The sequence below is a fragment of the Oryctolagus cuniculus genome, chromosome 5 (assembly GCF_051225735.1).
Source record: "Oryctolagus cuniculus isolate XC-2025 breed Fujian yellow rabbit chromosome 5, ASM5122573v1, whole genome shotgun sequence".
In the NCBI taxonomy this organism is placed as follows: domain Eukaryota; kingdom Metazoa; phylum Chordata; class Mammalia; order Lagomorpha; family Leporidae; genus Oryctolagus; species Oryctolagus cuniculus.
This window is the reverse complement of record NC_142871.1, coordinates 134582405-134595751: the sequence shown is the minus strand read 5'-3', so window position 1 is coordinate 134595751 and position 13347 is coordinate 134582405. Positions and strand designations below refer to the sequence as shown.

Sequence of the window (13347 nt, the reverse complement as noted above, 5' to 3'; positions counted from 1 at the left end):
CCACAGCCTGAGTGTCTCTGCAAGACATTCCACCAAAGAAAGTTACACAAATCTACAAGTGGCTTCAGTTTGGTTTAGACATCAGGCTTACCTGTCACCACACCACTTACTCATTAAACTGAAAACTGACTACCTTTATTAAGAGTCAGTTCTACCAACCCCAGCAGCACGGCTGCCAACTCAGATATAAACACTACACAAATGCTCAAACAAAAACAATACTTGGTTCTAAATTAAACACATAGAAATATCTAAATAATTTTGTCAACCTTAGAGCAAAAAAGCCTGTGTTAACAGAGTAGATAATTTATAAGCCCAAAAGATTCAACTTAGTCAGTCTCTCAATAATTATAAGAAAAAACAAACTCTTACTTTTGAAAACAAAAGCATAATCTTTGCAACTTGGGTTTCATTTTAAAAGACTCAAGGTCTTCAATTTAAAATAATGATTTTTAACTTGACACCATTATTTTTAACAGTTATCAGACAAATGAATGGTGGTTATTCTTGACAACCAAAAGCAGGCACTTATGGAGTCACAGTCAGGTTAATCAATAGATTAGGGGCCGGCACTAGGGCACAGTGGGTTAACGCCCTGGCCTGAGGCGTCAGCATCCCATCTGGGCACCGTTTTGAGTGCCGGCTGCTCCACTTCCCATCCAGCTCTCTGCTATGGCCTGGGAAAGCAGCAGAAGATGGCCCAAGTCCTTGGGCTCCTGCACCCACATGGGAGACCCAGAAGCTCCTGGCTCCTGGCTTCGGATTGGTGCAGCTCCGGCCGTTGCAGCCAACTGGGGAGTGAACCATCGGATGGTAGACCACTCTCTCTCTGCCTCTCCTCTCTCTGTGTAACTCTTTCAAATGAACAAATAAATCTTAAAAAAAAAAAAAATGGATGAACCTCAAAAACATTATTTAAAAAAAAAAATCAATAGACTAACCACCATAGCAAATTCAGAGACTTTTGCCAAGCTGTATTAGGACTATCTCTACAGTTGCCAAAGTTAGACATTAAATGACACTTACACAATTCTAGACTCTAGATATTTATTTCAGCCACACAAATACTCTTTTAAAAGATTTATTTATTTGAAAGAGTGACAGAGAGAGAATCTTCCATCCGTTTGTTCATTCTCCAAATGCCCACAAGAATCAGGAGTGGGCCAGGCCAAAGCTGGGAGGCAGGAATTCCATCCAGGTCTCCCATGTGGGTGGCGCGTGTGTTTCCCAGCATCAGGACGCTGGACTGGAAGTGGAGCAGCCAGGCTCCAAGGAGCACTCCAGATACAAAATGCTGGCGTCTCATGTGGAAGCTCAACCCTCTGGACCACAACACTGGCCTCAACAAGCACAAATACCTTCACCAAATGTGAACTGTGCATGCACGCATGTATTTAACTAGATTACATTAGTTATGATAGGTGTTTAAGAACATATCAAGGTGAATTTAGGTGGCTGTAAGAATCAAAACATGGTATTGGGGCTGGCGCCGCAGCTCACTAGGCTAATCCTCCACCTGTGGCACCAGCACCCCGGGTTCTAGTCCCAGTTGGGGCGCAGGGATTCTGTCCTGGTTGCTCCACTTCTAGTCCAGCTCTCTGCTGTGGCTCAGGAAGGCCCAAGTGCTTGGGCCCTGTACCCACGTGGGGACCAGAAGGAAGCACCCGGCTCCTGGCTTTGGATCGGCGCAACGCACCGGCCATAGCAGCCATTTGGGGGATGAAACAACGGAAAAGGAAAACCTTTCTCTTTCTCTCTCTCTCACTGCCTAACTCTGCCTGTCAAAAAAAAAAAAAAAAAAAAAAAAAAAAACATGGTATTGGATTATAGAGCCTACTAGCTTTTATAAGAAAGAAAATGACAAGTTTCCTGTTTTCAACGCACAAATTATTTTCATTTTATATCACAGAAAAGAACATTGTTTGTACAGCCAAACTCTAGAGTAATGTTGAATTATCACTTAATTGCCTGGATTCTTAAGAACCTACTAGCTTTCAACTGTGTAAAACACATTTTGTAATGGCTCATTCCTGTACTCACAAAGATATTTTATACAGACATAACATGCCACCAATGTCTTACTCCATGTCTTTGAGATTAACAGTTTATTTAAACACTCAAATAGAATTTTTATAATCCAATTATATTTTTAGCTACCTTTTCTTATCCACACCTGGGCCTCACCTATCCCTCACTTTTTACAACATCCAGAAACAAACAATCTTAGATGTTAAACACACATACCTCAAGCATATAAAATTCATTACACTTGTTTTGGAGCCACAATAATTGTACTAATAAAGACTGACTCTAAAGAACTAAGAACTTATTAGGGCAGTGTTTAAATGGTCGATTCACAGGGGGTGGGGAGAAATAATGATCCTCCCCTACCAAACTGGCAGCAACAATATGCCAAGTTTCCTACGCTGAACCAGTGTAAACAAGGAAGAAAAAGAGCAGGGGTGGGAATCAGGCAGGCAAAAGAACAACTCTAAAGTTAAAACTTTACTTCTGAATTCACCAGCGCTCTTCTCGGTGTGTTCAGTAACCCCCGTCATTTTTTGACCATTTGAACATCATAGGGTGATGGTCACAATACTACAGTTGGCTCCATTCCCTGCCTGAGATGATCTGGACATAAAAGATCCCAGTGGAGATCACAGAAAGCTTATCTAATTCTAAAGTCTATCTTCTGCATCCAGTGTCTCAAAAAGTTTTCAAAACGCTCAGAAATTCAAAACCACTCTTGCTGTATTAACTGACTTTAAAGATAGAAGAAACAATCACAGATGTTGCACAGAAGAAAAAAATTACACATCCCCTTTGACACAGTCACAGCTCCAAGGCTCCCATTAATAAATGAGCATCAGCTAGAGTAAGGCTAGGTCTGGAGTGGGATAGAAACGAGGCTTCCAGACTCTCTTCTGGCACTGCCTGAGGCATTCGGTGGACACGGAATAAGGGAAGGAGGCTAAGCAAGTGACGCCAAGAGAAACAAGATTCCACATGTCAGGAGCCTGAATGCCCAGCACAGGGAGCAAAGGGCACTCACTCCACTGCTTTTCACCCAAAGAAAGGTTAGATGCTTCGCCTGAAATCCTAGCAAAGACAGTCTAATGGTCTCCACTCTCACCTCGAGTGAACTCAACAAACCTCTTCTCAGAACAAGGGTAAGTTTTGCTTATCAAAAATAGCAAGTGCTGCTTCCAAAGCCAAGAAACACTCCTTTACAACAGCGATAGTCTTCTGCCCCAATTCAGTCTTCGACAAGGTGACCACAAGCCAAAAAAATATTCAGTTCCCAGCCTAAGTCAATTTCTCCATTTCCCCAATCGTCTCATCAACCCCGTTTTCTTTCAGATAAGCGCCTCTCTAGTCCAAGTATTCTGGAGACCTTTCGCGAAGTTCCCTAATTAACCCTGCACCCATCCCCGGTCCCTCCACAAAGCTCCCTGCCCCCGCTTTTCCCCAGGCCCTGTTCCAACCTAACACTCCCGATCCTGCACCAGATCTACAGTAGAGCCCACTCCTCCCTGTTACAACTCCTCGGAAAGTCACCACCCCCGCCAGTCACTTGCCTTCCTCCATAGTAGTCTGCCCTATCTATCCTCGGATGGAGACACACAAATTACCTGTTCTCAGCTCCCAAGTCCCCAGAGTCTCCCGAGTCCCGGTCTTCCACACCACCTACTGCGCCCCCAGAGTTTCCTTCCAATCTTGTCATTCTTAGCCCCTAACTCTAAACCTCAACCTTTCCCCCCAAATCCAGACTTCCTGTGTTTTTTACTCTCAGCCAACAGCACACGCGTTTTCCTGCCAGGTCTGTATCTCCCATGCCTCGATGCCCTAAGTCTCCCCTCCCTCTTCCCACGTTCCTCGGCCCCCAGTTCTCCGCAGAACCCCGGGAACTCGCCCCCCAATCTCGCTTCCGCCCCTCCTGTGCCCGTGGCCCCTAACTCTCCTCTGACCCCTCTCAGCTCCCAGATTCCTCCACAAGCCTTTAGCCGGGGCTCCCCCATCCGCCCTCCCCGCCGCGGGAGGGAGGTCCACCTCACTACCCGCCTGGCCCGCCCCACCGCCGGGCTCGGGCGTCCCTTCCCTTCCCCTCGGGGCCCCGAGGCCGCTGCCAGCGCTGGCGCGGCGGGGCCGGCTCACCAGTTGGTCATGTCCAGGAAGAAGGCGCAGCCGGCCGGGTTGAGCTGGAAGCCGAGCAGCCTCTGGAACTCGGAGATGAGCACGTCCTTGTCGGTGGTGCCCAAGCAGCTGAACTTCTGCATCAGCTCCGGGTCCAGGTCCACGTCCATGCCCTCCATGGCGGGGCCGGACACCCGCTTCCCGGCCTCCTTACAACCGAGCCGCCGCCGCGCCGCCGGGCCCGGGGACCGGGAGGGGGCCCGTTGGTGGCAGGCGCCGCAACCCCGCTCCTTTGAAGTAGGCCCCGGGCCTCTCACCGCCTCATAGGGGTAAACTCACTCAGCCACTCACTCACTCTCGCGCTCCCCCCCCTCCCACCCCCCCCAGCGCCGCCGCCTCCGCCGCCGCCGCCTCTCGCTTCGCCGCCGCCTCCGCCTCCTCCCGCGTCGCACCCACTGCGCAAGCGCCACACGCCCAGGCCCCGCCCCTTCCTCTGCCGGATGCCCGCCCCTCAGTGGCGTCACAAACCCGTGACGTCCCCCGCGTGACCTCACCGCGGTGGGGCGAGGGGGCGGGAACTGGGGAGGAGGCCGAGCTGGCTCCGCCACGGGGGCGTCTCTCGGCCAGGCCTTGTCCCCGCCCGGCCCTCCCCTCGAGGGGAGGGGCAAAAGCCTGGGGATAGAGGAGAAGCTTGGGATCTCGGTCTGTGGTAACTCCGCCATTTTGCAGGTGAGTACACTGAAGTCTGAGGAGGCGCGGAGATTGGCAAGGTCAAGTGGGCCAGCGCTCGCAGGACCCAGCACTCCCACCCGTGGGTCCGTCTCTCGCACGGGAAATGACTTGTTTGCCCAACCGCTTTCCCACGGGAGTCCTGCCGTGACTGCTAACCTTCGTGCTGACTAGTTTATCGGCTGCTTCTGTTATGCAACGGCAACAGCGTGTCTAGAAAACAAGGGGCCCCGCTGCCAACCGCAGTCACTGGGCCAGACGGACGCCACGCTTAAGCTCCACCCACTTCGCTGGAGCAACTCTTTCGAAGAGAATTTGACTTGCTTTGTGTTTAAAAATCGAAGGCAGAGTGTTTCTCTATGTACTGGTCAAGGTCCAATTTCAAGATCAAAGAATTAGGAAGCATAAAGAGATCGTACCTGCGGTTGCCACAAAATGCCTTTCACATCTAGCTGCCCCCATCGCTAGGTCCTACGGGGACAGGGAAGGTGGTGGCTAAGATGCGGTCGCCTGCCTTCCAATATCTTTCTGTTTGATGGAAGAGGGGAGTGAGGTCCAGAGAAACAGCAGTGAACTAGAGCAGCTTTCTGTCTCCTGGTGAAGTATGTTTCCTATTACAAATGAGCACCAAGCACGGCTGGAATGAATGATCGGTCGTGTCTAGGGTGCCAGGAGATTTTGGAGAAGGAAAATATTTTACCTCTTCTTTCCCTCAGCCAAAAAAAGAGTAAAAATGGGGACAAGCATTTGGCCTTCCGGTGAAGACACATGCCCCATTCCGTATCAGAGTGCCTGGGTTGGGTACTGGGCCCCCGATAACGAGAACCCTGGCAAACAGTAGGAACAGTAACTGAGTTTTTGGCACTCAGATGGGAGACCTGAATCGAGTTCCCAACTCCTGACTTCAGCCTGGTGCAGGCCTGGATTGGCCCTGGTCATTGCAGCCATCTGGGGAGTCAGTCAACAAATGGGGTCTCAATCTGTCTGCCTCTCTCTCTCTCAAATAAATAAAAGTATAAGTACAGTGTCTTTAAGGCCAGGTGCTGGGGCCGGTGCTGTGGCACAGCAAAGGCATCCCATATGGATGCCAGTTCAAGTCCCGGCTGTTCCACTTCCGATCCAGCTCTCTACTATGGCCTGGGAAAGCAGTAGAAGATGGCCCAAGTCCTTGGGCCCCTGCACCCACATGGGAGACCCAGAAGAAGCTCCTGGCTTCTGGCTTTAGATCAGCTTAGCTCTGGCTGTTGCGGTCATCTGGGGAGTAAACCAGCAGATGGAAGACCTCTCTCTCTCTGTCTCTCTCTCTCTATATATATATATCTGGCTCTACCTCTCTCTGTAATTCTTTCAAATAAAATAAAATGAATATTAAAAAAAGACTAGTCCTGTAGGTTCTGGGATCACACATATTTAGGGCTCAAATTCTTATTCTGCCAATTATTCATAATAATAGCGCATGCATAGGATTGTTTTGAGGATTAAATGAGTTGGTGGTACATAAACTCAGTACAGTGCTCCTCAAGAAGCACTTGGTGATATCTCTCTCTGTGACTCTGGCTTTCAAATAAATAAAAAATAAATTGGTGATGGTGATGAGGTTTGGGACAAGGAACATATGGAGAGGACTTTGGAGTCACACAGTGATTAAGGAGGCAGGGGTTACTTTTTTCCCCAGAAACCTTCTATTTAAGGACTGCAAGCTTCATGCATTTCTTTTTGTTTGTTTGTTTAAATAATTGATTCTAACATGAATTTTTTTTTCAGATTTATTTATTTGAAAGTTACACAGAGAGAGGTCTTCCATCCACTGGTTCACTCCCAAATGGCCACAATGGCTGGAGCTGTGCCAATCTGAAACCAGGAGCCAGGAGCTTCTTCCAGGTCTCCCGCGTGGGTGCAGGGGCCCAAGGACTTGAGCCATCTTCTAGTGCTTTCCCAGGCCATAGCAGAGAGCTGGATTGGAAGAGGAGCAGCTGGGACTAGAAACTGGAGCCCATATGGAATGGTGGCACTACTGGCAGTGGCTTTGCCAGCTATGCCACAGTGCTGGCCCCCCCCCCCTTTTTTTAAAGATTTATTTCATGCATTTCATAAATACAACTTTAGGAAGATGTCGCTCCCCCACTCGCGGAGGAAGGACACCAGACCCTGTGCTGTTCTCTTTCCCTGGCCCTTCCCGGGTTTGCTGCCAGTCCCCACCCTCCACCCCCGCGGAGGGACGGCACCCCTGCCACTTGCCCCGCTTCCACGGAGGAGCGGCACACCGCCGGCCGGCTCTCTCAGGGGTTGCTCAGATGTTCCTGCTGCATGTTGTCTCTCTCCTCCTTTATAGTCCTCTTCCACCAATCCCAACTCTGCTGGCGTTCTCTCCCCATGCGCTGAGCACCCTGCTCTCCTCCAATCAGGGGCAGGATCAGCTCCTGCAGCTTGTTAATCGAACTGATGAGGCAGCTGTGTGGAAGTTGTTTACTCTCTCAGCGCCATATGATGGGAGATCAGATGCATAGAGTTAGTCTTAGCAGTTCCAGTAATTTAGTCTAGTCTCGGTTGCTCCCCACAGGAACATACTGAATCTTCCCACTCTATCCGCCCTTCCACCCCTCTTCCTTCTCCCTCTCCTATTCCCATTCTTATTTTTACTAAGATTTATTTTCAATTAATTTTATACACATATGATTAACTCTGTACTGAGTGAAGAGTTCAACAAATAGTATGGGGAGAAATCTCTTCCTCAACAGTCAAGACAAGGACTATTTAAAGACATTGCTTCTCAAAGTGTCACTTTCACATCTAAAGATTATCTTTTAGGTGTCTATTATTTATTATATGTCAGGGAGAACATATATTTGTCCTTTTGGGACTGGCTTATTTCAGTAAGTATGATATTTTCCAGTTTCATCCATTGTTGCAAACAACAGGATTTCATTTTGTTTTTACACTGTGTAGTATTCCATGGTGTAAATATCCCATAATTTCTTTATTCAGTTTTCAGTTGATGGACATTTGGGTTGATTCCATGTCTTAGCTATTGTGAAATGAGCGACAAAGGATTACCTTTTTTTAATATTTATTTATTTGAAAGGCAGAGTTACAGAGAGCAGAGGCAGAGAGAGAGAGAGAAAGAGAGAGAGGTCTTCCATTCAATGATTCACTCCCCAAATGGCTACAACGGCTAGAGCTGAGTCCATCTTAAGCCAAGAGCCAGGAGCTTCTTCCAGGTCTCCCATGAGGGTGCAGGGGCCATCTTCTACTGATTTCCCAGACCACAGAAGAGAGCTGGATCAGAAGTAGAGCAGCCAGGACTCAAACCATCACCCATATGGGATGCTGGCACTGCAGACTACAGCTTTACCCACTACACCACAGCGCCGGCCCCAAGGGATTACTTCTTTACCTGCCTCCTTTCCTACTTTATTTTCTTTCCTGATCCTCCATTAAAATATGTAATATATACCTTTAATGTCTCCAGTGATCCCCTCCCCACATGAATGTATCATGGGAAACAGACACCTTTAACGGCATTCAGTAATCAGATTCATACTATAAAGTAATTGTAGACATTTATAAAAGCTGTTCTTGGATGGCTGTCTCTATCTCTCTCTAATTCTGGCTTTCAAATAAATAAAGCTTAAAAAAAAAAAAAGCTGTTCTTGGACTGCTAAGGTCTGTGTGAGAGTTTGGGTAATTGCCTCAACTTAATTTTTTGATGCTCACAGTGTTGGAATATTATATGAATATTAAGGAAAATTTAGTCTCCCTCAAAAGTGATCACTATTGTCTTTTTTTTTTTTTTTAGAGGTTTATTTACTTAAAAGGCAGAGTAATTCAAAGGAAAAGATCTTCCAACCACTGGTTCACTCACCAAATGGCTGCAACAGGTAAAGCTGGGCCAAGAAGAAGCTAGGAGCCAGGAGCTCCAACCAGGTCTCCTTGTGGGTAATAGGGACTCAAGTACTTGAGCTGTCACCTGCTGCTTCCCAGGCACATTAGCAAGAAGCCAAGTCAGAAGCAGGGCAGCTAGACTGGAAGCAGGTCTTCTATACCAGGGCTTAACTCGTTCCTCCACAACACCAGGATGGGTCCAGCCCTGGTTATTGTGGGCATTTGGGGAGTCAGCCAGCAGATGTAAGAAATCTCTCTCCCAGAGAGATCTTCCATCTGCTGGTTCAATTCTCAGATCAGACCCAAGCCAGGGACCAGGGACCAAGAGCTTCTTCTGGGTCCGCCACACGGGTGCAGGGCTGCTGGACTTGGGCGGTCTTCCATTGCTTTCTCAGGCACATTAGCAGGGATCAGAAGTGGAGCAGCCAGGACTCAAACCAGTGCCATATGGGATGTCAGCGTCGTAGGCCACAGCTTTACCTGCTATGCCATAATGCCAGCCCCTTATCCTAAATGTTTTCTCTTGAGATTTGTTTGTGCTAAATTGCCCATATCTTTACTTAATCTCAATTTTAAGCTATGTTAGCTGAATATAAAGTGCTAATTTGATAGTTATTTCCTCTTTAGATTTTAAAAATGTTATTGTGCTGTTGGACTTCAGTGTTACTGTTGAGAATCTATCTTTCCTGTTTTATTATCCCTGAGATCTCTTTGTAACTGGTGACCAACATTTTCACAACAAGGTATTTAGGGTTAATAAAGAATTTGGTTTTGTAAACCAAACAACAACAACAACAACAACAACAAAACTCTCCCTTTGTGTGTCATTCTGCTTTTCAAATAAATGAATCTTGTCTAAAAATTCTGTTTTAAGGGAGACTAAAAATTCTTGGCCAGTCTCATGCAGTATGAAGATCTTAGGTCATGGGGCCAGCACTGTGGCATAGCCAGTGAAGCTGCCGCCGCCTGCAGTGCTGGCATCCCATCTGGGCACTGTTCGAGTCCCAGCTGCTTGACTTCCCATCCAGTTCTCTGCTATGGCCTGGGAAAACAGTGGAAAATGGCCCAAGTCCTTGGGCCCCAGTACCCACATGGGAGACCTAAAGGAAGCTCCTGGCTCCTTGTCACTCCCCCTCTTCATGGAGGAACGACACTAAGTCCTGCCTAGGCTTCATATCCGAGTCACGGCACCATTATGTCGTTCCCCGTCTTCGTGGAGGAACGACACAGGACCCTGCGCTGTTCTTTCGTCTGCTCGGCCCTCCCCGGGTTTGCTGCTGGTTCTTCCCGGGTTGGCTACTGTCCCTTCCACCTCCGTGGAAGGGCAGTTCCCCCTGGCCACATTCCCCACTTCCGCAGGGGAGCGGCACACCGCCGGCCGGCTCTTCTCGGGGGCTGCACAGGTGTTCCCCTTAGATGTTCCTCTTAGATGTTCCTGGTGAATGCAGTCTCTCTCCTCCTTTATAGTCCTCCTCCGCCAATCCTAACTCGGCTGCCCACACGCCGAGTACGCTGCTCTCCTCCAATCAGGAGTAGGTCCTACAGTTTATTGGTTGAACTGGAGGCAGCTGCGTAGAAGCTGTTTACTTCTCTCCCAGCGCCATATTGTGGGAGAGCAGATGCATAGAATAAGTCTTAATTCCAGTAACTCAGTCCAGTCCGGGTTGCTCCCCACAGATCCCCCTTTCTTTTTATTTTTTATTTTTTTGGCGTTGATACGCGCCTGTCTTCGGTGTCCCGCGGCACACACTCTGCTCTGCTTGCTAGAGTTGCCCACAGGTTCTTACAAGTCCTATCAATCAGGCAAACCGAATCCGGGTCCTCTCTTCGCCATGTTGTGAGGAGGTTTTTAGGCGCTGATGCGTGCCTGTGTTCGGTGCCCTGCAGCGCATGCTCTGCTCTGCCTGCAGGTGCTTACAAGCCCTATCAGGCAAACCGAATCCAAGCCTTCTCATTGCCATATTGTGGGGAGGCTTATTGGTGTTGATAACATGCCTGTCTTCGGTGACCTGCAGCGCATAAGCTGCTAGCCGCCCCACAGGTGCTCATCGCCTCACTAATCAGGCAGACCGAATCCAAGCTCTCTCATTGCCATGTTGTAGGGAGGCCTTTCTATTTCTCTATTTCTCTATCTCCGGGCATTCCTATTTCTCCCATTTTACTTCTATCTTCCAGCATTCCTATTTCTCTCATTTTACTTCTAAACTTCTGTTTCTCTTATCCCCGCGGTTTCCCGGCGCCCGCCCGAGGCTGCTTCTCGGCACCTCGCCCCGCGGCAGCTTCCCGGCGCCTCGCCCCGCTGGCGGGTTCCAGGCTCTGCGCGCACGCTCCGCGGTCTCCACGCACTTCGCGCCCGCACCACGGCCTCGCACCAGCCCCGCGTTCCCCATCTATTCACGCCCCGTGCTCTCTCTGCACGCAGCGGCTTCCGCGAATGTTTCCGCCACCACCGGCATTCAGTCCAAGTTCCCCGGACTAACCTGGCGAATTTCAACCTGGCGGCCCACGTCTCTGCTTCTGGTTCCAGATCTTCGCCTCTTGCTCCCCGGGGTGACTTGAAGAATTCCAAGGTGGCTTATATCTCCGCCTCGGCCTGCACTCGCGGCTCCATCCTCCCTAACATCCTTCTCCACCCGGTATGTTTCCTTAAGTTTTCTTCCAACAATATTCCTCTCATTTCTCCTGGCTTCTCCCCATAGTCCGTATCCGAGTCCAAGCCTCCTCCAGGTTTCACTTTCGCTTTCAGTCTCCTAGCTTCCCCGCCATAGTCCGCATCCGAGTCTATGAAAGCTTTCACTTTCGCTTTCAATCCTAACTTCTTTCCCACAGTCCATATCCAAGTCTATGCCTAGGCTTTCAATAGCTTCTTCCGGCACCTAGGCTCTTTGCTAGTCTCTCTCTCCGGTATTTTCCCACTTCTTCCCGTTTCTTCCCTCCTAAGTTTCCTATCCGTCCTAGGTTTCCTATCCGTCCTAGGTTTCCTATCCGAGTCACGGCACCATTATGTCGCTCCCCCTCTTCGTGGAGGAACGACACTAAGTCCTGCCTAGGCTTCATATCCGAGTCACGGCACCATTATGTTGCTCCCCCTCTTCGTGGAGGAACGACACTAAACCCTGCCTAGGCTTCATATCCGAGTCACGGCACCATTATGTCGCTCCCCCTCTTCGTGGAGGAACGACACAGGACCCTGCGCTGTTCTTTCGTCTGCTCGGCCCTCCCCGGGTTTGCTGCTGGTTCTTCCCGGGTTGGTTACTGTCCCTTCCACCTCCGTGGAAGGGCAGTTCCCCCTGGCCACATTCCCCACTTCCGCAGGGGAGCGGCACACCGCCGGCCGGCTCTTCTCGGGGGCTGCACAGGTGCTCCCCTTAGATGTTCCTCTTAGATGTTCCTGGTGAATGCCGTCTCTCTCCTCCTTTATAGTCCTCCTCCGCCAATCCCAACTCGGCTGCCCACACGCCGAGTACGCTGCTCTCCTCCAATCAGTAGCAAGTCCTACAGTTTATTGGTTGAACTGGAGGCAGCTGTGCGGAAGCTGTTTACTTCTCTCCCAGCGCCATATTGTGGGAGAGCAGATGCATAGAATAAGTCTTAATTCCAGTAACTCAGTCTAGCCCGGTTTGCTCCCCACAGTGGGAGAGCAGATGCATAGAATAAGTCTTAATTCCAGTAACTCAGTCTAGTCCGGTTTGCTCCCCACAGCTCCTGGCTTCAGATCAGTACAGCTCTGGCTGTTGCGGCCATCTGGGGAGTGAACCAGCAAATGGAAGACCTCTCTCTCACTCTCTCACTCTCTCACTCTCTCTCTCTCTCTCTGCCTCTGCCTCTCTGTAACACTGCCTTTCAAATAAATAAATAAATCTTTAAAAAAAAAAATCTTTTCTCACACCCAAACAGTCCACACAATGCCTAGCAAATAGGAAATAGGAATTGTTCAGAATTCAATCCATGGTAGGAATTATCTCAAAGAATTGCAACTACTCTACTCCAATGAATTCTGAAATTTGGGGGGAAATCTTGGTCCTCATGAGGTTGGGACTGATACTCTGGCATGTAAGTCCCAGAGGACCTGGGATGCTAAACATGTGCGGTTCTTAGGGAAGTCATACTCAATGAAGACCTATCCCTCCCTATTCTGATCAGTTTGGACAGCTATAGCAAAATACCATAAAGTGGGTGACTCCTTTTTTCTTTTTTCTTTTTTTTTTACAGAAATGTATTTCTCATCTAAGATCAAGACACGTACAGATCTGGTGTTTTGTGAGCATTCCCTTTCTTTACATGTTGTGTCATCACAGGGTAGAAGGGGCCACTTTGATGTGAATACTGATCTCATTCACAAGGGCTGCAATCTCAAGATCTACTCATCTCTCAAGGCCTCATCTCTGAACATTATCACTTTGGTAATTAGGTTTTATAAAAGATTTATTTATCAATTTGAAAGTCTGACTGACAGAAAGACAGAATATTCCATTCACTAGATCAGTCCCCAAATGCCCACAATAGCCAGGGCTAGGCCAGACCAAAGCCAAGAACCAGGAACTCCATCTGGGTGTCTAGTGTGCGTGACTGAAACCCAAATATTTGGGCCATCATCCACTG

At 48.8% G+C, this 13347-nt stretch overlaps 1 protein-coding gene and 1 long non-coding RNA gene across 13 annotated transcripts in view; one reads left to right on the top strand and one right to left on the bottom strand.

Moving 5' to 3' along the window:
• The window catches only part of ILRUN (inflammation and lipid regulator with UBA-like and NBR1-like domains), a 107701-nt gene extending 103123 nt beyond the window's left edge, over positions 1–4578 (bottom strand). For 3 of the 8 annotated variants that reach the window (XM_089334067.1, XM_051855761.3, XM_089334066.1), the window contains exon 1: positions 4156–4576. In XM_089334067.1, coding sequence (XP_089190193.1) covers positions 4156–4313 — 158 coding nt within the window. In that variant the 5' untranslated portion in view covers positions 4314–4576. Of the gene's footprint in view, positions 1–3632; positions 3740–4155 lie in introns of those variants that run through there. The other 5 variants (XM_008262797.5, XM_070074170.2, XM_089334068.1 and 2 more) reach the window with 5 other exon arrangements.
• A 72-nt stretch (positions 4579–4650) lies between these two features.
• Positions 4651–13347, top strand: part of LOC149126682 (uncharacterized) — a 59986-nt gene continuing 51289 nt past the window's right edge. For 4 of the 5 annotated variants that reach the window (XR_016234654.1, XR_016234653.1, XR_016234652.1 and 1 more), the window contains exons 1-2: positions 4654–4863; positions 12958–13148. This is a non-coding gene — a long non-coding RNA (uncharacterized LOC149126682). Of the gene's footprint in view, positions 4864–12957; positions 13149–13347 lie in introns of all 5 variants that reach the window. The other variant, XR_016234651.1, reaches the window with a different exon arrangement.